This window comes from Epinephelus moara, chromosome 19 (genome assembly GCF_006386435.1).
Source record: "Epinephelus moara isolate mb chromosome 19, YSFRI_EMoa_1.0, whole genome shotgun sequence".
NCBI classification, from domain to species: Eukaryota; Metazoa; Chordata; class Actinopteri; order Perciformes; family Serranidae; genus Epinephelus; species Epinephelus moara.
The window spans coordinates 21,233,184-21,254,374 of record NC_065524.1 but is presented as its reverse complement, the minus strand read 5'-3'; the positions used below and the strand labels follow the sequence as shown (position 1 = coordinate 21,254,374).

The 21,191-nt window shown below is 42.3% G+C and overlaps 1 protein-coding gene across 1 annotated transcript in view; it reads right to left on the bottom strand.

The window, feature by feature from the left end:
- Positions 1 to 7,072: 7,072 nt before the first annotated feature.
- loxl4 (lysyl oxidase-like 4) overlaps positions 7,073 to 21,191 on the bottom strand; it is a 29,898-nt gene continuing 15,779 nt past the window's right edge. Inside the window, exons 8-15 of the mRNA XM_050071216.1 lie at positions 17,312 to 17,466; positions 17,064 to 17,231; positions 16,449 to 16,611; positions 16,109 to 16,352; positions 14,932 to 15,047; positions 14,472 to 14,608; positions 10,501 to 10,612; positions 7,073 to 9,851 (exon numbers count right to left, since the gene is read on the bottom strand). Coding sequence (XP_049927173.1) covers positions 9,781 to 9,851; positions 10,501 to 10,612; positions 14,472 to 14,608; positions 14,932 to 15,047; positions 16,109 to 16,352; positions 16,449 to 16,611; positions 17,064 to 17,231; positions 17,312 to 17,466 — 1,166 coding nt within the window. The 3' untranslated portion in view covers positions 7,073 to 9,780. The remainder of the gene's footprint in view (positions 9,852 to 10,500; positions 10,613 to 14,471; positions 14,609 to 14,931; positions 15,048 to 16,108; positions 16,353 to 16,448; positions 16,612 to 17,063; positions 17,232 to 17,311; positions 17,467 to 21,191) is intronic.

Below are 21,191 nucleotides of genomic sequence, written 5' to 3'. Positions count from 1 at the left end.
CTCCTGCAAGGTAATTCCTGCTCAGGAGTGCATGTGGCCGACACTGCGGAAATTCATTTTTTGGTTTAATTTCAGGCCTATTGATCGTGGAGCGCTTTACGGCTGCATGACATCCATAATCACAACAATGGTGTGACAGCAGAGATAAATAATGTGGCAAAGGCACGGAGAGAAGGAGGGATGTAGGGATGAAAGGGACGCAAATTGAAAAAAAAAGAAAAAAAGAAGGAAGAGCCAGGTTCCATCTCTTACTGCATTCTGTATTAATTACCGAACGCCACACTATTACACCCTCCCAACTCCAACCCCTTCACCTGATTGATCTCCCCTCAGAGGCCATAGATTAGTTTTCTTCCCAAACTTATCTGAAATCTGTTTGTTTAAGCATCCATTAAAAGATAGGAGCCAGTGCTCTACAGTAATTACCAAGGATACTGTAATATCTATAATTATTATGATTAGTGAAGCAGAATTAAGTCACTGCCGTAGAAACCACAAGAGGCCAAAGCCATGGCATGCTTATGAGGTTTTGCATATACTAATGCTGTTGTGGAGTGCAAGCCGGAGCGATGTTGCTGAAATGAAAACAAGTTGATCCAGGCAACAGTGGATGCATACTAAGAGTGGAAATTATCAGACCAAACATTTAAGTTGTAGGAGCATGAAATGAATTAGTCCTGGTGGAGCATGTTGACCAATGCACAACATACCACTGTTTTTTCCTCCATTTAAAATTAGATACTTTCACATTATTTGACACTTTTTATAGGATACCTGTGGAAATATGTACAGATTCCCGGCACTCTATTGAGTCATTTTCTCCTCAGTAAGCATAAACGCCTATTTCAGAGATGGCGGGGGCCAGTGCGGTCACTGTTTGCGTGGGCAGAAACTTTAAGAGAACCCAGAGAGCTGGTTTAGGCCGGCAGCAGAGGCCACAGCAGGTCTTCGGCCTCAACTAGGTGTGTACACAAAGCTGTTTTTATATGTAACTCCACCACAACTTTGCTCAGTTCCACCTAACCCCCAGCTCAGGAACAGCTTTAAAGCTACGTTATAAATACATCATATAATGAGATGTGATAAATTGAAGTCCAAAATGTGACCTTTCGTAGTGTACATGCAGTTAAATGATAATAGTGTCCAGTAAACAGTGGTGGCGGTGATGCAGCAGTGCATAAAGCATGCCTCTTCTTGTTGCTGGAGTCTGAGGGGGCTGAAGGCTCCCGCTCATAAAATGTCTCAAGTCAGAAAGGCGATAAGGATGCAGAGTTAATGCGGCTTGGCACACGGTTTTATTTGTGCAGAGGCGGAGAAGTCCCGCTTCTGGAGAGGCATAGAGCGGAGTGGATAGTGTTGCAGGATGGGAAGCAGTGGGGCGATGGAGGATGCTTAGCAGAGGCAGAACTGGTAGGCGGGAGAAAGAGGAACTGACCGTTTTTATTACGGCCATATGAGAAGTACTTTGCAGCACTGAATTAATGTATGGAATATCAAAGACATTGTCATTAACATGTAACAATCTGTTAATGCAGGTTTAGATTCAGGGTTAGGGTTAGGGTTAACCCTGGGGGGGGATGTAGTGTAGCTTATGGATATCTAAGCCAGTCATTTCAGCTACTCTATAAACACATATATCTAAATATGAATGCAGACACATTTTAATACAGCTAATGTAAAGTTACATCCTCATCAGACGATAGCTGATGGGTTCCAAGATTGCTTTTTGGCCAGTGCGTTCCACCTCTCCACACAGTCTGTTTACCTGCCATTTAAACGTGATTGGTCAATACTGGGGCGGCACGGTGGTGCACTGGTTAGCATTGTCACTTCACAGCAAGTGGGTTGCTGGTTCGAACCCAGGGTGGGGGAACAGAAGAAAGAAAGCAATCTGAGGTTTAACAAAAAAGAGTTGAGGACATATGACCAAACTCCACTCATAAACCCTCGGCTATGCAGTTCTCATTTTATCCTCACAGGCCCACTTCCTGTTTGCCGCACGTGTTTTTATTTGGGAGGCCCCCTTTGCCACCCCACCCTGACCCGATGGGGACCACAGTCGGCTCCACAATGGAGTCGGCTCCCCCACGAGGAGCTTGCATGTTCTCCCTGTGCCAGCATGGGTTTTCTCTGGGTACTCCAGCTTCCTCCCACAGTCCAAAGACATGCACATCGGGTTAATTGGTGACTCTAAATTGGGCGTGGTTTGAATGGTTGTCTGTCTCTTTGTGTTAGCCCTGCAATAGTCTGTTGCCCATAGATTGTGCATACATATCAAAAATCTGTTAATAGGGATTGCATTGTGGGAAATGTGTTTTTATATCTTGTATCTTAACATCTGCTGCATTGATTTCAACAATTTTTTCATCTGTCCACTGCAAGTCCCCACATTTTATAGAGTCCAACTCCAAATCAGTGACACTTGACATTGTGATATTGATTACAAAAACCCTGGTGAAACTGGACATATCAATGTCTTACTGCATGTTCACACAAGAGCAAAAAGCAGCAAACTTTCAGCGCAAATCACTGTTCATGAGAATTGAGTCTCAGCCATGTTGCATGAAGCCACTGTAAAACAATCATGGCTTGGTTTCTCTATCCTGAGCTGCAGGAATTCTCTGCTGCCATACATGCATACATAATGAGACAAGGCTTGGGAACAAAACAGTTTCTTGTTGGCGTTAGGGATGAGCGCCACTGGGAGTGAATTGTACAACAAGGCTCCACACCACTGATCAGCCATAGCTATTTGTATGTGAGTCAACACCCAGCCTGCTGTCTTTTTAGGGAGGGCCAGTGACCCTATCATGGACACGACCTGTTAAGAGAAGCAGCATTTTCTTATCTGCATGCCCTTGGAGTACGCGCCCATTGATATGCCACCTTGACTCTATCTTCATGCCAAGATGCTTCCAATTATGCGAGCCGCTGGAGTGAGGCAGAGCGTGGGTTTCTGTACGATGAAAACTGGTCCATGGGTAATGTGATCCTGCTGCTTTTCCCCCCACAGGGATGGTTTCTGCTCATGGAGGGGTGGGGGGGGGGATTGAAAGAACAGCCAATTCTCTACTCAACACATCCCAGTTCACCACTTTTCCCACAGTCTCATGACCCCATTAGGTAGGCTGATCTATTTAGTGAATGGCTCATCACCGGGGCCTGAGCTCTGCAACAACCTGCATCTATTACACCCAGCACTTCCATACATCACATGTGGGGATTTTCGCTGTGACATCAGTTCCTGTGTTATCAATCTTTCTTGAGATGTGGCTTTTTATGCGGCCTGATGTCACCAGACAGCTGGGCGGAGGTGACCGCACAGTCAGGGCAGCCCCATGACTGACAGCAGCCTGTCAGCTGATGTGACAGGCTCAGTGTTGGACAGCCAATGGCAAAATAAGAGATAGATAAATGGAGAAGAAGTAAAGCGACTGACTGTTTGTAGCCTGTGGAAGCTTTTTCACGTTTATGTCAAATATTGGGCCTCAGTGCAGGAAGCGTTATACAAACAAATTTCCTTTTATTTTTGTTTGTATCCAGGATTTGTCATGTTTTGTTAGTAGCCATTGATTTCGGGGATTCACCAATGTTTTCTTATTTTTAAGAGAAAAATGTATGGGTGGTTGAGAGCACTTTTACCAATATAAAAGATTGTTTTCATACCCCACATATTTGTCCAGTGCAAGGAAACATAAGTTTTATATTTTCATAATATAATTTTTGCACAATTTGAAGAACTTTTACTTTACTTGAGTAAATTAATCTCACGCCACTCTCTATTTGTACTCCACTCTAGAAGGAAATACTGTACTTTTTACACCTCAACATATATTTGATGACTTAAGTCTCTTGTTACTTTACAAATTAAGATTTTTGCTCATTTTGACACAAGTTCTGACACTCTGGAAACCCACATTTACTTTGTTTAAGTTAATTTAACAGTAGGTTGATTTCACTACTGCCAAACTTATTCTTCTTGCAGCCTTTTTTTGGTGGCATCTCTCCAGTTCTTGGGCACATGTCGGAGTATTTGCACACAGCACAACACCTGCCCACATATAGTGTTTAGAGGATGTTACCTGTGCTAATTGTAAGAGCAGATTTGGATGCTTAAGAGTTTTTGGTGCATCTGGAGTCGATTTCTCTTACAATTAAGAAAGAGAGAAATTTAAGACAAATGTCTCTGCATGAGACCAATTTTTCTCCTCTTTTATGTCTATTTTCTTCTCAGGCTTCCAGGAATCAATTTGCTTTCTTATCTCAGTTTGCACTGTGGACAGTTTACACAGGACGAAAGAAATCTAAAGTCTTAGTGAGGAAATGCTGCTCTTGTCACTTTTTTTTTTTTCAGTTTCAAGTTCTCATTCATACCTGATTTATTTGGTTTCCTTCACTTCCAGAAGAGGGCAGCACTTCTTTATCAAACGTTATTGTAACTTGTGCCACATACAGTAATCTGACGTGTGAAGCGCCCCTGTGTAATTTATCGAGGAGAAGTATGCAGACAGAGGTCATCATCTTCAAAGTCGAGGAGGATGCTGCTCATTCCCTGCATGCTTCCCATCCCTTTAATCTCATCTCTCCCACTTCACTATTTCAAAAAGGAAGCCATTCAGACTAAAGCGTAGTGTGTCACACTCGCTGTGATTTATGAAAAGTGCACAATACAATTTACAGCAGACTTCAGTCACTTCCACTTGTATTGCCTGTCGCCCTTCTCCTCTCTCTCCCTCTCTCTCTCCCCTTCTCTCTCAGCTCGCCTCACTTTTTTGTTCCCCCCCTCTCTCTCCCTCTTTGCTCCTGCTCCACCCTATAATCACGCCGGTTCATGGCTCTCATTTGGAGCGGTATATATAGCAGTAATTGTCAGGGTGCAGTACAGAGACTGGGCAGAGCATGTGTACTCTCTCACAGGGCTGTTTTGCAATAAATCTCATACTAGAGAGGAGAGGATCAGGGTGGTGGGGGGTAAGTACATGCACAAGCACACACACACACACACACACACACACACACACACACAAAGACACATTCACTCCAATGCTCCAGCAATACAGTAAGCACATAAAGAAGAAGATAACATTTTACAAGCACCTATGAAAAGGCATTGTACTAATTTGTAAGCGCCGTCTTTGCTTCTGTAAGTCATTATATCTCACTGACTATTCATTTACGCTCTCAATGGGCCTGACATGGAAATTGAATGTGTCTCATAATGTGTTTTTCACTCAACAGGATGGGACAATTATGCAAATGCATTCATTATTCAGGAAAGCCTCTCCTTATCTGCAAATATTAACAATCCCAGGTGATGAGTTAGGGCCCACGTGTCAGGTGGTCTGCTTATGATCCATGAGCACATGGAGACACACTCACATACTGTTAACATGCAAAATAACAATCAATTCTAAGTGGGAGAAAACACTAATGAGCCCTCTCATCAGCTTCTTAGATTACACAGCGGCGGCTCAACACCCTGAACGTGATAAAAAGCACGTCATCATGAAGGCAGCACAACAGTTCCTATTATGAAAGCAGCCATGTGGCTTTCCGCAGAGACATTCCTGCTCAATAATCTGAAGTTTGATCACAAAAATCCCTCATCATGTCTGTCTGCCGTATAAAACCATGGAACACTGCTTCCAAAAGTGAAAACCTGTCATGCACTCCAGTTGTGTGTGTGTGTGTGTGTGTGTGTGTGTGTGTGTGTGTGTGTGTGTGTGAAGGGGTGGAGGGGGTTCCTTGTAGCTTGTATGGACAGGTCTGTCATTCAGGGAGCGCACACAGTCTCCATTGTGGAGCCGACTGTGGTCCCCATCAGGTCAGGGTGGGGTGGCAAAGGGGGCCTCCCAAATAAAAACACGTGCAGCAAACAGGAAGTGGGCCTGTGAGGATAAAATGAGAACTGCATAGCCGAGGGTTTATGAGTGAGAGTTTGGTCATATGTCCTCAACTCTTTTTTGTTAAACCTCAGATTGCTTTCTTTCTTCTGTCCTGATTCATCTTGATTGAGCGATTCGGTTCGCTTGGGTTTCACTTTGGATGTCCACGCTGCGCTGGAGATGTAATCTTACAAAATCACATTCTCTTAAAGCCAGTCCCAGACACTAGATACTAGTGTCTGCAAGTGTGATGAGATAATTTGAGCTCTTTCCAAGGGAGTGACATGTTTCCACAGAACAAGACAAACTGCAAAGACCAAGTGGCTTTATCTCTAACTTGCATTTTCTCTGGTAAAAAAGTCAGGCTAAATAAAAAAGACTTTAAGACCCAATATTAGTTCGGATAATCTGTGAAGTCCACCCTACTTGCTCACAGTGTGTGTGCACTTCCATGTGTGTTTATAGGAATACAGTATGCTGAAAGTGCATGAAAGGATGCTGAACGTGTGTGAGTACACTCTGTGCAGCCAGGTGCTTTCAAGTATTCCTTTCCTGTTTGCACAGCAGCTGTTTCATCCCAGCGAGTGACCACTTCACAGCTCTGCTGTTTTCTTTCTGGGTGGACTTGTCAGCTGTGATCAAATCAAACTTTTGTTAAGAGTAAATTTCCTTTCCAGACATAGCTGATTACTCCACCCCGCTTCTCCCAGAGTTGATATGCTTGAATTTAGTCATTAATTCCTGGACACATTTGTGTATTTTTGTTACTGAAATAGTTAGGCGATTTCTTGGTTCCCATGAGGGGCAGTGTTTGCAAAGGATTAAGTCACTGAAAATCTAACAGCTTGAAAGGGTTGTCTTTGGGCCGCCTAGGCATTTTAGGGGAAACCTTGTAAAATAAAGTTCCAGTATTCCACCAGCCTTTAAGTGCATAAAAATTAAGCGCCCAGAGTGCAAGGGTAATCAGTTTGGACAGATCAGATCTTCCCGCAAAATGACTCCCATGTATCAGAGCAGGTGGAGTGAAAATACAACATATTATATAGAATCTACTGTCGTCTTGATGCAGAGCAAACAAATCAAGCCACTTTCTCATCAACAACATTCTGCAGCGTCATGTATTAGCAGCAAGAAGGAGGCAGGAAGCGGAGGACAGCTTAGTATGTGATGAAGTTTTATTGATTCACAGTAATGATGAATGAATGGATTGCGATTTGGTCTCGAACTGAAATTTGCCTCTGATTCAGCCAGTGTCTATCCACAGTCATCCTAACTTTCCTCGAGGAAAACACGTAACAAAGCTTATCACCTTAATTACTTCAATTTTTACCTGTAAAATAAACACGTGGGTACTTTTTTTTATGAGTGTATGCATCACAGCTAAAAGCAACCCTAATCACATCACATGAAACATTTTTTTTCTCTTTAGATGAGGTTAAAGTCCCTGAGAGCACAGCTTTCTATGAATATGATTGTAGATAAGCACCATGTAGCTCACACTCTCGGCTTTATAGACAAAAAGTAAAACACAACTGGCCATGGAAAACAATGTCCCAGTGCTACGCCTATAGCATGGGTACAATACAGTAATATGAGAGTGGCGAATATGAACCCACTTAGGATATGGAATGGCATATAATTTTAAATAACACAGAACAGACCATAATATGTCAATAGCAACTGTACACATGCACAAACAAACAGAAAAGCATATCAGTAAACACTCATTGAAGTTTTCATGTCTGCTAACATTTATATCTCCATCAGTTTTTAGTAATGGGGCTAAAAAGTTTTCCTAAACAGCTACTCGTTTTTTCGGAACCCTCTTTGTGGGGTCAAAATCATTAAATCCCCGCGAGGAGTGAAACAATGTGCTAAAGAAATTAATTCAGTCTGCAGTTGTCTTTATGAGTGACTTGTCCTTTCCACAGCGTGTCCTGGAAACTGGCCATTAGAAAAAAACACGTCTTAACAGGTTTAACCACTAAGACATTAAGCCAAACACATCAAACACATTAATGGGGTAACACAACATGATTAACACAAGTTCCATGTTGTAAAGCAAAAGGAGTTGCATCATTGTTTGGTGTGGAGCTAAAACGCTAGCGAAGCGAGTGTAAAGAGAGATACAGTATATTTGAGCAGGCCCGGCTTTAGTAAAAATAAGGCCACTGTTTACTGTGTCAAAGCGTGAATTGAGGAGTTTATTTTCTCTCCCAGACAAACATGTTGTTCTTGTTGGGGAGCTGAAAAAGCCAGCTTGTGGTCTCTGTATGGCTGCCTACAAAAAGGCAGCTCTGCTAGTAAAAACTGTATGTCTGCATAAGTCTTTCTCCGAACTTCATCCCCTTTTCTCCTTCTGTCTCACTTTCTCAGTCTTTCTTTAAATCACTGTCTCACTGAATCACTCAGAGTCTGTCTCATTGCTTGTGTAAAGATGGATTCCCGCTCTCCCTGTGATTCCCTAAGTTACAACTCCATAGTGTTTCTTTATAAAGCACATGCTATAGCTCTAACCTTAACTGTAACCTTAAGTCTAACCCAAAGAGACGTAATTAAAAGGCTTTTTATACGCTCTCAAAACCCAGCCTGCCTGCCTGCCACAATACTGTGGTTTCTCCCTCCCATCGCAGAGGCTGGAGGAGAAAAACTGTACAGTTACAGTTGTTTTAATAACAAAAATAAATCAACAATTATTCTTCTGTATCATGGGAACGATCTAATATTATGCCCTGTATGAAATCAGTTTTTCCTTCCTGGTTAATAACATCAGAAAAAAAAAAAAGAAAAAAAAATCAGTATTGTTAATTAAGCGCTAGCTAACAAACTCTTTACTGAGCATGCTGTGTATGTGTGAAAACCATGAATAAATAAAGTTACAGCATAAATAGTACATTGAATATGAAAACTAAACACAAACCTTATATTTCACTTTCTCAAATGTAAAACACAATAAAGTGTTTTTTAGATATACATCTTAAAAAGTCAAATAAATTGGTGGCTGATTTAAAAAAAATGGGCAAAACTGGAATACTGCTGTATAAAAGATAAAGTGCTTTGTTCCATAAAAATCATTTGACCTCTTCTTACCTATTCTAGATGAGAAGCAAAACGCTGTAGCACGACTACACTTTTATAAAACAATGATTTTGTTAAAACCAAAGCAATGATACAATACCTCATTAACTGTAAAATAAAACCAAAATGCATTGTACAACACTGTTCACCTGAAACGTAGTGAGGTTAATATAACGACATACAGTATTGTTAGAGAGCACCAATATTGAAGTAATGTAAAAGCGCAACAGTTACAAAATTCAACAAGTAAAGAATTTGGGTGAAATAATGCCAACAGAGCAAATTATAGTACTTTTTGCTGCATGTGCATTAATCCAACCATTTGCAACAGAAATTACACAAATTCACAATATTATTATTTTTCTCATTTTTCCATATCTTCTATTTTGGGAGTGAGATTTCCCGACAGCTTCCTCATTGTCTTAGTGACAGATTAGTTATAGCGACATTACTTTCATGCGTATACGTTTTTGAATAACTACCTTAAGTTACTAGTCGTCCACATTCACAAAATTCAGTATAGTTTGAATCCATATCCAATATCTTCTTACTTAACTAGAGTTAAAAACATGTTGAGCCGTCTGGCACCTGTTCCACTCTTGTTGTCAATGAAGTCTCTGTAATGGTCGCTGCTGTGATATGATGTGCTTGTGAGTGTTTTATCCACATCTGCCAAGGAGGTGAACAGGCGCCATTTTGTGTGTTGTCTGTTATTGTGGGTCCTAAGGTCCCAAGGGCCTGGGGCCATCGACCTCAGCCCACCCTGAGTAGTCTCTGGGCCCCACTGGAAGGCCTTCGCGCTGGGCCCTGGGATGGGCTACACAAAGTTGTTGGTGATTTGCCTCTGGTGTTCAAACAGGTCCTCGATCTCTGCGCTGTATGCGTCACCTATAAAGGAGGAAAGAGCGTAACAATCATTGATGGAGTGGGCTAAGTATCGTATCGTTAAAGTGATGCCAATGCCGATAGAGTACTTTATTCGATACCCATAATATGATGGGAGTGGTGTGTAACATAGCCATACTTTCGAACATTTGGGTGGCATCTCAGCTCACTGAACTGTCAAGCATTGAGCTCTGAGCCAGGGATAGTTGTGGGAGTCCACCCGTCCACACACAGTGACAGGGCTAACTGTTAGCATCATTCTGCTAATGTTACCTAACAGTTATTAATAGGTGTAACAACAGAGTCATTTTGGTTTTGGTGTAAGTTTGTTGGGACCATTAAAGAACTTGTGTGGCATGTTAGCCGCTGCTGCTGCTGCATTAGCTCGTGCGAACCCACTGTCCATTGTGGGGAGAAGATCCAAAGACAGCTGCCATAGAAAGTCTGGGGACTTGGCAGGGAGTTAGGATGGTCTGGAATCAGACTCCCAGCACAAAAAGGATCAAACATAGGTGTTGATTGACTGGGGACATTTTAATAATGCAAAGTTCTGGGTTATTTCGGTCAATACCTTAAAGATATTGAGTAGCAATACCCAGCCCTAGTGACAGAGGAGGGGAGAAATTAAGATGAAGGGATTTTCTTTCCTTACCTGCATGACATCCATACATGTAAGCTCTGTGGCCGTCATATTTGCACCGACATCTCATGACATTGTTCATAAAGTCAGACTCAGCCATGTCCATCGAGGGGTTAACCTCCACCTGTGAAATGACACAATCACATACAGCCTCTGTTAACGTAAGCACCGATTCAATATCACAATGTTTTCATCTTATGACTCACAGCTGCATATTTCATCATCGGGACAAACATTTACTAGAAAACAGGGAAAATTTATCACTTTGTTGTTCTCAGTTTCATCTAATAGTATATCTCCAGCCGGCCCGGCACGTGGTCAAACAAGGAGCGAGTCTCCTCTCACTACACACTGAGAAAGCCATTTGAAATAAAGAGCAGTTGGATGTAAAATTGTTAGAGGGCCTGTTATTAAACAGCACTCGTGGCTGGTATTGTTTTTATAGTCAATCCCTTTCTCATCTATAAAAAGCTGGATGACTTTTCCATACTGTATTCCTATTTGGAAAGATAAATACTTTCTCGTGGACCTAAAGTTGAATGATGTTCACGTCATAGCCTACAGCAGAGTGTATGTTCTGAAAAACATGCAGCGGTGAAAACACTTACTTTTACCATGTGTTTATGCAAAGCACAAAACACTCTGGTAGATCTTCAAGTAAAGCTAATCGTAAATTCTTTATAACTTGTATGAGAACATGTAACAAAGACACTCCAGCCCACACGAAACATGATAATTAGCTGCGTAAGAGGTTACGCAACTTTACAGCTGAAGTTGATGGAATGTGGTTATGCCACAGTGTAGTCCCCAGAGAGAACTGCTCGTCACACCAACATAGGTATGCAAGAATAAGTACTGAATTAGCCTGAAATTGAAGTCTGTTGCAACGGAGTATTTATGCATAAGCATGTTTATATGTCTGAAATCAGCCTCACTGTGAGCGCTGCAATACTAATAGTCTGTCATTTGCAGAGCAGCTCCATAACTGCTGATACAACCTTTCTCTTAATCTGGTCTGGTGATAATACTGAGAAGCCATTTACTCTAATAGCTGCTCTGTAAACTGCTACACCCACTTTAAGTACATGTTCCAAACAGCTACAGGGGGAAAGAAGGCAAACTACACTAAAAAAAGGCAGAAAACTTTAAAAAACTTTGTGAATGCACAAAAGCTGTCTCTTAATTTTTCTGGGGTAAATTACAGTGTTGGACCGGAGTGTACGGGGCTTCTGAAGAGGGCCGCTTCAGTGGCAGAATGTGTTGCTCAGTGAGAAAGTGGCAATAAAAATAAAAACAGGGCAGGAGGAATTCCTTGGAGGCAAATTAGCCGTTCCTAATGGAAGAGGGGACGAGCTGCTGTTTGACTAAAGGGAGGCAATAGTTAATTTAGGTAATTGGTGTGTTTCATTAGCAGTGGGTGGTTCAAGGGTAGGCCTGCTGGATCTTTCTGTAAATCCCAGCATCGGGAAAGTCAGGCATCATCTGCACTTTACTAGATGAATGAAAGAACACAGCGGAGAGACGGAGAGCTGCTGTAAAAGATGCTTATATTTTTCCAATTCTGCAGCCTTGGTGAAAAACGAACTCGCTGCTCGGCTGCTTCTGTGTTCCCTTCTCTCTCTCTTGTTCTTCTCAGTTAAATTTTGTCCCCTTAAGTGCTTTTTCTCCCCAATTGGCCCTGACCTTTTCACCTTCAGTAGTTCTTCCATTTTCTTTCTCCCATTTATCTTAACTCCATTTCTGTCCTCTATCATTCCTTCCTTCTTTCCGCCTCCACATTGTACTGTAGCAATGTACGGCTTTATAATTACGCCCCACTCCACATGCTTAAAATACATCCAGTCAGCACATGCGTTTATATATATGTCTGTCACGTCTATTGCGAGTAAATTAAATAAATCCATCTTCAATAGGGAGCAGAGAAGTGTAATTAGAAAGATTGAGAGTGACCTCTCAGACAAACTGGGTGACAGCAGTAATTATCAGACATTGAGTTACACTGTAACCAATCCGCCGCAGCTGGGAGGTAATTGGCAGCATGAGATCTGAGGACTGCTGCGTACATGGTGGGATCAGTAGTCTGAACTGGAAATGGACGATAATGGCAGACGGGGCCCTTGATGTGTTTTAGTCTAGCAGCCACAATGAGTCGACTGATTGACCTGGGTCAATGTAATGACAGACAGAGGAGTGGTTGAGGTGATGACTGTAATGAGGGAGGTCGAGAGGTTTTACTGAAATAGACGGAAACCGAAAGAATCATAAGGAAGTCCACCTTAAGATCCTGTGAACCTCTTTCTCATTAACTAAATCTCCGGCCTGAAAGGAATACTTCACCCCCCCAAAAAATTGTAATCCAATTACTCACTTACACGCATACCTCAGGTGAACGAAGAATCCAAAAACTGACAAAATTCTTGATGAATTGAAGTCAAAGAGGTCCAGGTTTAACAACAGCCGAACTATATCAAAACTTCCGTTTACATGCACTTACACAACTTGTGCAATATAATCCAAGTCTCGTTTATTCAGTTGTATGCTTACTTCTCAAACAGAGAGTCCTTTCCAATGGGCAACTGAACTGAAAGTGAAACTAATATATGCTTCCTTCAAAGCCAGACTCCATTAACAAAAACTGTAATTTTACCTTGCTGAAAATGAGAGCTGCTGGTCTAGCGCTGCCTCGATCACTTAGTTTGTTTGTGTTATTGTGTGACTTTGATGTTTTAAATGTTTAGCTCAGACTCACCAGTCACACAATAACACACAAAAAAATGAATTGGTCAAGGCAGTGGTAAACCAGCAGCTCCAGTGTTCAGCAAGGTAAAATGACACTTTTTGTCAATGGAGTCTGGCTTTTAAGAGGGCATATGTGAGCAATAAGCAATGTCTAGATACAGTTTTGCTGTGGTTCAACATTGACTTTAATTTATCAAGAATTTTCAGTTTTTGGATTCTTCATTCATCGGAGGCATGCAAAAACAAACAAAAACAAACAAAACAAACAAAAAAAAACTGTTGGAAAGAAATGGTCATTTGGGGGGTTAAGTTTTTCTTTAGAAGAATGGTTAAACACTTGGGAAAATATGTATCGCTTGTACATTCAATTCTGATGTTTGTAGAGTTAGATGACAAGTTTGATACTGCTTTCGTACCCGTACACTACATAAAGCTACAGCCAGCAGCCAGTTAGCTTAGCTTAAACTGGAAACAGAGGGAACAGCTAGCCTGCCTCTGTTCAAAGGTTACAAAATTCAAACCAGCACCAGGTAGAGTGGGTCGTACCACCAGTCGGAAGATTGGTGGTTCCATCCCCAGCTCCTCCAGTCCCCATGTTGAAGTGTCCTTGGGCATGATACTGAACCCCAAATTGCTCCCAAATCAGTGTGTGAGAGTGTGTGAATGGTCACTGAGTAGCAGGTGGCACCATGTATGGTTGCCTTAGCCACCAGTGCGTGACTGTGTGTGTTACTGGGTGACTGTGACATGTAGTGTAAAAGCTCCTTGAGTGGTCGGAAGACTAGAAAAGTGCTATACAAGTGCAGTCCATTTACCAATTAACCATCTAAAGCTTACCAATTAGCACATTATGTTTTGTTTGTTTAATCTGTACAAATACACAAGTGTAAGACATCAAGTCATGGTTTTATGGGAGATGATGTGTCGGACTCTTTCTTGGAAGGGTGCAGTTGGAGGTATTGTCTCGCCCATAATGTTGGCGAGCAACCAGTGTTAAGTTGTTTGTAGTGCTAAGCTAGGCTAACTGGCTAAGCTAACACTCTTCATATTTACCATACAGATACATGAGTGGCATAGATCTTCTCATCTAACTCTTGGCAAGAGAGCAAAATGATCATATTTTCCATAATGCTGAACTATTCCTTTAAACACAAAGTTAATGGTGTTTGATTTTTGTGACATGAAAAAAAAATGTACCCAAACTGCAAATGGGGAGAAGTGAGAAAGATAAAATGACTTCTGACCTGAAAGATGTAGTCTCCTGGCCGAACATCCGTCACATCAACCCACTGACAGTCGATATCGTGGCGATACGTATCCCAACAGCCCACAGAGATACCCTGATCACCCATGTTATAGCAGGAGAAGCGCTTCTGGAGTCCTAGCACACATACACACACACCACCAACATTATCAATCACAGCATCAAAGCTCATTTAATGCTCGGCACTCCCTGGTATTTTTAAGAGCCTTTAGCTTCCTGAATTGCGTCAGACTACATATGAACGCTCCTTTTTCATCTGAGCCATTTCATCCATGATATAACAAGTAAATGGAGAGTGAACAAACAACAACAGCAGTGATCTAACACATTAACCACAGAGTAAAAATCCAAATAGCTGTAGCTGAAATATTGATATTAATTTCCTGTCACTAATGGGAAAGAGTATTTTACTGGGGCTCATGAATAGTGGTGAACATTACCGTCGGGGCAGTACGTGTCCTCCAGACAGAAACTGGCCTTGTGTCCCTCGGCAACCTTCGTGCCATTCAGAGTCAGCAGGTCGTAATGTGTGAACACCTCGATACTGTGGTAGTGCCTGGGAGGACAGGAGGGAAAGTCCAGGTGAGAGTGCGTACGTGTGTGTTTCTGTACATCTATGAGTGTGTGCATTTACGCTAGATGAACACTAGCGCCCTATGGCTTGTAGCCTAATGACCTCACTGCTTGAACATGAGCGTGGGGTGTCACCGTAACACCTCTCACAGAAGCTTGTTTAAGCGCCAGCTTGGTTGAGCTGTTTACTCATTCTGAGTGAATGGAGGGCTTTGAAACACACATGCATAGCGCTGATGTGTTGTTGTAACAAACTGAAACGGACCTGACTGTGCATTGGCTACCCTGTGCTTTGTATAATGCCAGACCTGTGGTAACTGGTTCAGCCATCATTTCCACAGACACATGCTGCAGGGCGGCTAATGAATCTGGAGAGATGACAACACTGTTTGAGGCCACCCGTAACTTACTGGGACACATGTCACACAGCCAATACTGTGGGCCTCAAATGACTCCTTCTTCTCTCATGACGACTTGCCTGAAAGTGCTCTCGTCATCTGACAAAACTAACTCACTGACTGAGCGGGGCAAACTAAGCGGCTGAGTTAATTTGTTAAGAGTAGACCTGCGGGCAATATTTAATCTATTTACAACTCATGGACAGAATGCTGCTGAGGCCCAGTGACAGACAAAGGGCTCTTGTGTTTAATGCCTATGTTGCATGCAACCTGCAGCCCCCCTGTCAAACCATATGGGCCCTGGCACACAGATCACGTCAGCATGTTTTCTCTGCTGGTAGCAATTGAATGCAATTAAATTAAATATATCTCAAATTGCTCAACATTGAAGGATCTGTGTCATTTTTGCACGTACAGGCAATTTTGTACGAGGAACAGGTGTTTGTCAGAATATTTTCGTCGGCCTCTACAAACCACAGCTCACCTGTATCCAGGACACTCAAGACCACAGCTTTCTCAAAAAACACTTAAAGTTACCACAAGCTCAACCACAACATCTCACATATAGTAAGTGTTTAAATAGTTCTTTCCATTGCAACACCCTAAGTACTGTAACACCTCTATTCAGTCGTCAGGGATGCTCTACCTGTGACACTGGTGCCATGTCCAACTCTCTCTTGTTGCTTTGGGTCTAAAGTCAGATCGACCCAGGTTCATGATGCGGGAGGAGAAGCGCAGCAGGCGTCTGTGTCCATAAGGCCAGTTCATCCTGGCAGCAGACGAGGACAGACAGTTCTCCTCGTTGGCGCAGGTCAGCAAGTGGAGCGGTCGGTCCTCCAGGTAGGCTGTCTCCTGGACCAGCTGGGAATCCAAAACGAGGTCAGGTGCCGCTGAAGCAGGTCAGACGTGAAAGATTATGTTAGAATTCAACCAGATTTAGAAGCAGAGGAGAAGATGGGGGACTAGAGGAAGACGGATCGACTTACTGTCTGAACAGCTGACCCCAGCAGCCTTAGTTCCGCCTCCTCGAGGACAATGAACATGGTTGTTGCGGCGACACTGTTGAATTGAAAGCTCTGTGCCCACACAGTGAGTTCCACTAAGAATCACATCACCTGCAGATGAGTCACCTGGCCAGTACCAGGTCTCCTGTCAAAGGAAGGGCAAGGGGGTGGGGTCAGAGGACATAGAAAGCTTGTCAGGTTTTCTATCAAAGAGCAGCATCATAGCTCATTGTCCACCACAGTGAATACAGGGGCTGTGACTATGGATTAGCCTCCATGAGTTCATTTGTTTAAACATCTGTTTGTTTGTTTTTTCATCAATAACTCAAGACACTGCTGATGGGATTTTGACAAATCTTGGAGGAATGATGCCTCTGAACACTCCGGTCTGACATTTTCAAAATTACACTAATTGGTTTAGAGATGGGAGTGTGTCATTGTTTGTGACATCATGCCCATCATTTAAGACACTGATGATCAGACTTTGAGAAAAGTTTTCAGATTAAGGGGTGGCCCTACAATCAGAGATCAAAGTGACAGGCTTGCTATCATCACCTTGTCAGTTATGAATGTAACTTTGGTCAGGGAGGTTGTTACCTGATGAGCGCTGGCTGCAAAGCCCAGGCCGAGCTGTCTGCATAACACCATGGCCTCGTTGATGCCCCAGTTCTCACTACAGACAGAGCCCCAGCGCTTACGACCCCCAACCTCCATCAACACTTCCACACGGCCTTCTGACGGGACTCTACCCCCAACAAGCCGCACCTGAAAATCCATCAGATGAAGGGATTAGCTGTGTTATCAGTGAGAGCTGATAAATGTAAGTCTTCTGTCAGTTTTCATACCGTGTTCTCTATGCCGGTTTTAGGGACATTACAGCGTACTGAGGCGTCCTGGCTGTGTTTGAACGTCCACAATGGAACTTCCTGGTAGTAGCAGTCTAGGATGGAGCGCTCTGTCCCCATACACTGTACACTGTTCATATGGATCGGTCCTGTGCCTGAAGAGGGAGGAGAAGATGAGGTAGATTTAGAAACCATGCTGACAAAAATTAAGAGGCTAAACAGAAAGAGGCATGGGCATTATATTTTGTGTGCACTTTTTCGGGGCCACCCAACATAGTCACAAAGGCATTAGCAGATTTTATCAAGCAAAACAGCACACACTCATGCAAGGCCTTCTATTCCTTTCACATGAATGTGCTTTCTCTATTTTAGCATCAAACCAACAATAAAAAGCTCCTATCTGTCAAGCAGCACCACCAACATCTACTTTAGGGATCTGTCACACCCCATTACCACCATTCTGTTGCTTTAGGCACAACAAAAATAACATTGTGTGTAGTCCGCCACCCTGGGTGAGCAAACGAGGCCAAATCTGTGGCAACAAAACAAAAGACTTTCATTTGTTGTTTAAAACCAGATAATCTCCAAACAACATACAAGATGGTGGAAAAACGCTTAAGATTTGGTGAAAGCAAACCGGTGGCAGTATGTGAAAACACATAGAACAAACTATGGCTTCAGTGTTTTCTTAAAACAAAGGGCAAACTGCAAACTTGCAGCATTGAAATAAACACAACCAAAACCACAGAAAGCGGGGGAAAGAGAGAAAAACCAAAAAAAGAAGGACGAGAAGAAGGATGACCGAAATGGTAGGGACCAGATTGCAGCCTAACCCAATCTGTCTCTGTGTTGGTTTTGGTAGATTGTAGCCCTGCTCCCATACTGGTCACCATGCGTATGTATGAAAAAGATCACATCGAAACCACTTCCGCCTCTATCTGCATGGTAAAGGCCACAAACTAGATCCTAACTCCCACTGTTTAACTTATCAGGACAAACACAGGACCCAGCCAAGGGATCCTCAAAATGCACAGTGACACGCTCTATTTAAACTTTGGGGTGCAGTTTGTGGATTTCACACAGTTTGGGATTTCCACAAAAACCTGAAAATAAATTCCAAGAAACTGGCCACACACACTTTATGTGCACACATACACACACAGGCAGTCAGGGTGTTTTACTCCCATACAGTACTCTATATGTATATCTAGTTCAGCGGCAAAATTACACAGTAAAATAACAATGTTGGTCAAAAAGGGAAATGGAAACATTGTCCCTGTAATTTAACTCACTGATGGTGATGATAAATGTAATGATGATGGGCGTTAGAGAGTTAGCAGATGGAGTCTGAACAGAAAATATTCTTCACTTTCATTCTCCCCGAAATCAGTGTCACAAATGATCCAACCCACTAAAACATAACATGTCAAAGATTGACAGCAGATGCAGCTCTAAAGGCAACATTCAGACATAATGTAAATGCGGTAGCTTAAATTTAGTATTTACAAGAAACAGGTTGAGCTTGATTACCATGTAATTAGAATTGGCAGATGCCACAGATCATTTGGACAGATTAGAAAATTGACTCTGGGGAATGGAAATAGAGTAACATCAGTCACATTCTTGTTGAGAATAGCATAAATAGTTGGTTAGTGGTTGCGAGGGAAACCCTGTTCTTTTCCTCTCTGAAATTATACTCTGTTTTAGGCACATTAATGTAGTGTGTGTAGTTTTTCTTTCCATGGAACGTCTCTTTCTATGCCTCTAACAAAAACTTTCTGTCATTGGTTCGATCTGTTTCGTAGCCAAGTGCTAAAAGCATGTAAGTTTGTAAATAGATGTGCCTGCCTGTGGGTTTTTAGATGGCAGAAGCCAACCAGCAGCAAAATAATGTTTCCTTTTCCTCTGTCAACAGCTTTTCCAAGCTGGCAAACAAGTTTTAAGATGACAACTTCACTTATCCCAGAGAGGGATACCACCTGTATGCTGGAGGTAAGTGCTTATGTGTGAGCAAGTGTTTCAACAAATCTGATAAGTGAAACCACAATCAAGCCAGAATGTCGACTGGCAGACTGTCTACCTGTCGACCACAACCTTTATCACATTATCACGTTTGATCATCAGGAGTAATTCAGCACACTCCTGTGGGGTCTTGTTGCCACAGACCGAAACTTTTGATATGAAATGTGTTGGTCTCGTGCTGCAGAGATTAAGTGTACCTGAGTGTACTGCATCATGATGTGAAGAATGTACTATCATCCTACTCACTTACTTACTTACTTTTTTAGATGTAATCGTTTTACCGTGAACTTAAACATTTGTACAAAACTACATTTTACACAATTCAGTCTTTCAGGAAGTCTTTCTCAGTGAGGTTTTGTTCTATCAAAGAGTCTAATTTAGGCCTTTTCCAACGACATATGGCTCTGTGTTTATGTGGCCTTCCAGCACATGGAAAATTATATGTCACAGTAAAACGTCTACCAGGCTGCATGTTATAGAAAGGAAGCTGTGAAAGGACTTTTAAGTCCAATCGTCCTGCAGTAGCAGTGTGTGTGTAGGTGTAAGACAGAGACAGACGAAAAGGAAGAGTGTGTGGGTGTCTGAGCAAATCATGGTGATGCACAATGACAATAGCTCAACAAATGGAAGAATGCTTCTCCAGGAAATTATATTGTTGTCTGAAGGTGCAGCATGCTGTGATGTGAACACCCAGCACCACAAATCTGCAGCCAGAGGTAGATCATGTGGGTTTTTTATAACACTTAATTAGTACAATGATAGAAGCACATAATAAAAAAAAAAAGTTTGGTGAAGCTGTTTAAATGGTCGCATCAGTCCAAGGGTCTTTCAGTCGTAACTCGAACAAATTTCACGTTGTAGCATTCTTTAAAAGTTGTAAAGGAGACTGTGACGCGCAGGATTCACAAGCACTTGTAATTATACCGACCAGATGTGTGTAGAGGTGTGTGTGGTTATTCTATAGCAGCCTGGTGTCACTTGCATGTAATTTAATCAAGGTAAACACAGTGGAAGCTGCACGTAGTGGCACCGCACTCAGTGCAGCACTGCTCAAATTGGATGTTGCTGTTTTATAAACATATCTGTCTTGATGTCCTCAGCTGGCTGCAGGGATTTAATGAACTGAAAGAGAAGCTTTCATACAGTATTAAGTCATTTCCAATACTCATATTAATTTGTAGATGAATGCAAACTGATCTAATGACTGGAGAGTCTTTAATTAGAATAGTTTATTCGTGTTTTTTGGCATTATTGCATAATTTTTGCACATACGCACCAAGTATATAGTTTGCTGTTGTTGACAAAATCACCAAACTGGCAGCTGAGTGACAGAAATAAATGTCTATTCTCCTGTTCTCCATGACATATTTTCCACCAAAACACCAACAACTTGCTTTGCCCACCTCTTTGCACCTCTCCTCCTACCTGTGCACCGTGCACCGTGCACCGTGCACCGTGCGCTCTGCACTGGGCACCAAAATACCACACAGATAGACAGTCAATTCAAGGTCAAGAAAACACTTCCTCTTTGTTAGCCGCCACGAAAACAAGGTGAAAATACAGTGTGAGTGAATTAATCACCAACTCAGGAAACACGGTGTAGGAAACCTGCATTTCCAGGAGCGAGACAGGAGTAATATGAGGTAAAACACACAGTAAACCTACCATTTGTCAAACCAGAGCCACATCTTAATGTTATAATTCTGAGACAGGTTTCATTACATACACGAAGCACCATGCACATGCTTGCACTTGAACATACACAAATGTAGCTTTGTGGTTGTTAGATCAGGGAAAACCTATTTTAGGTAGAAAATTGGAAGCTTTTTGGCCCCTCCTGACAATTAAACACCTCTGC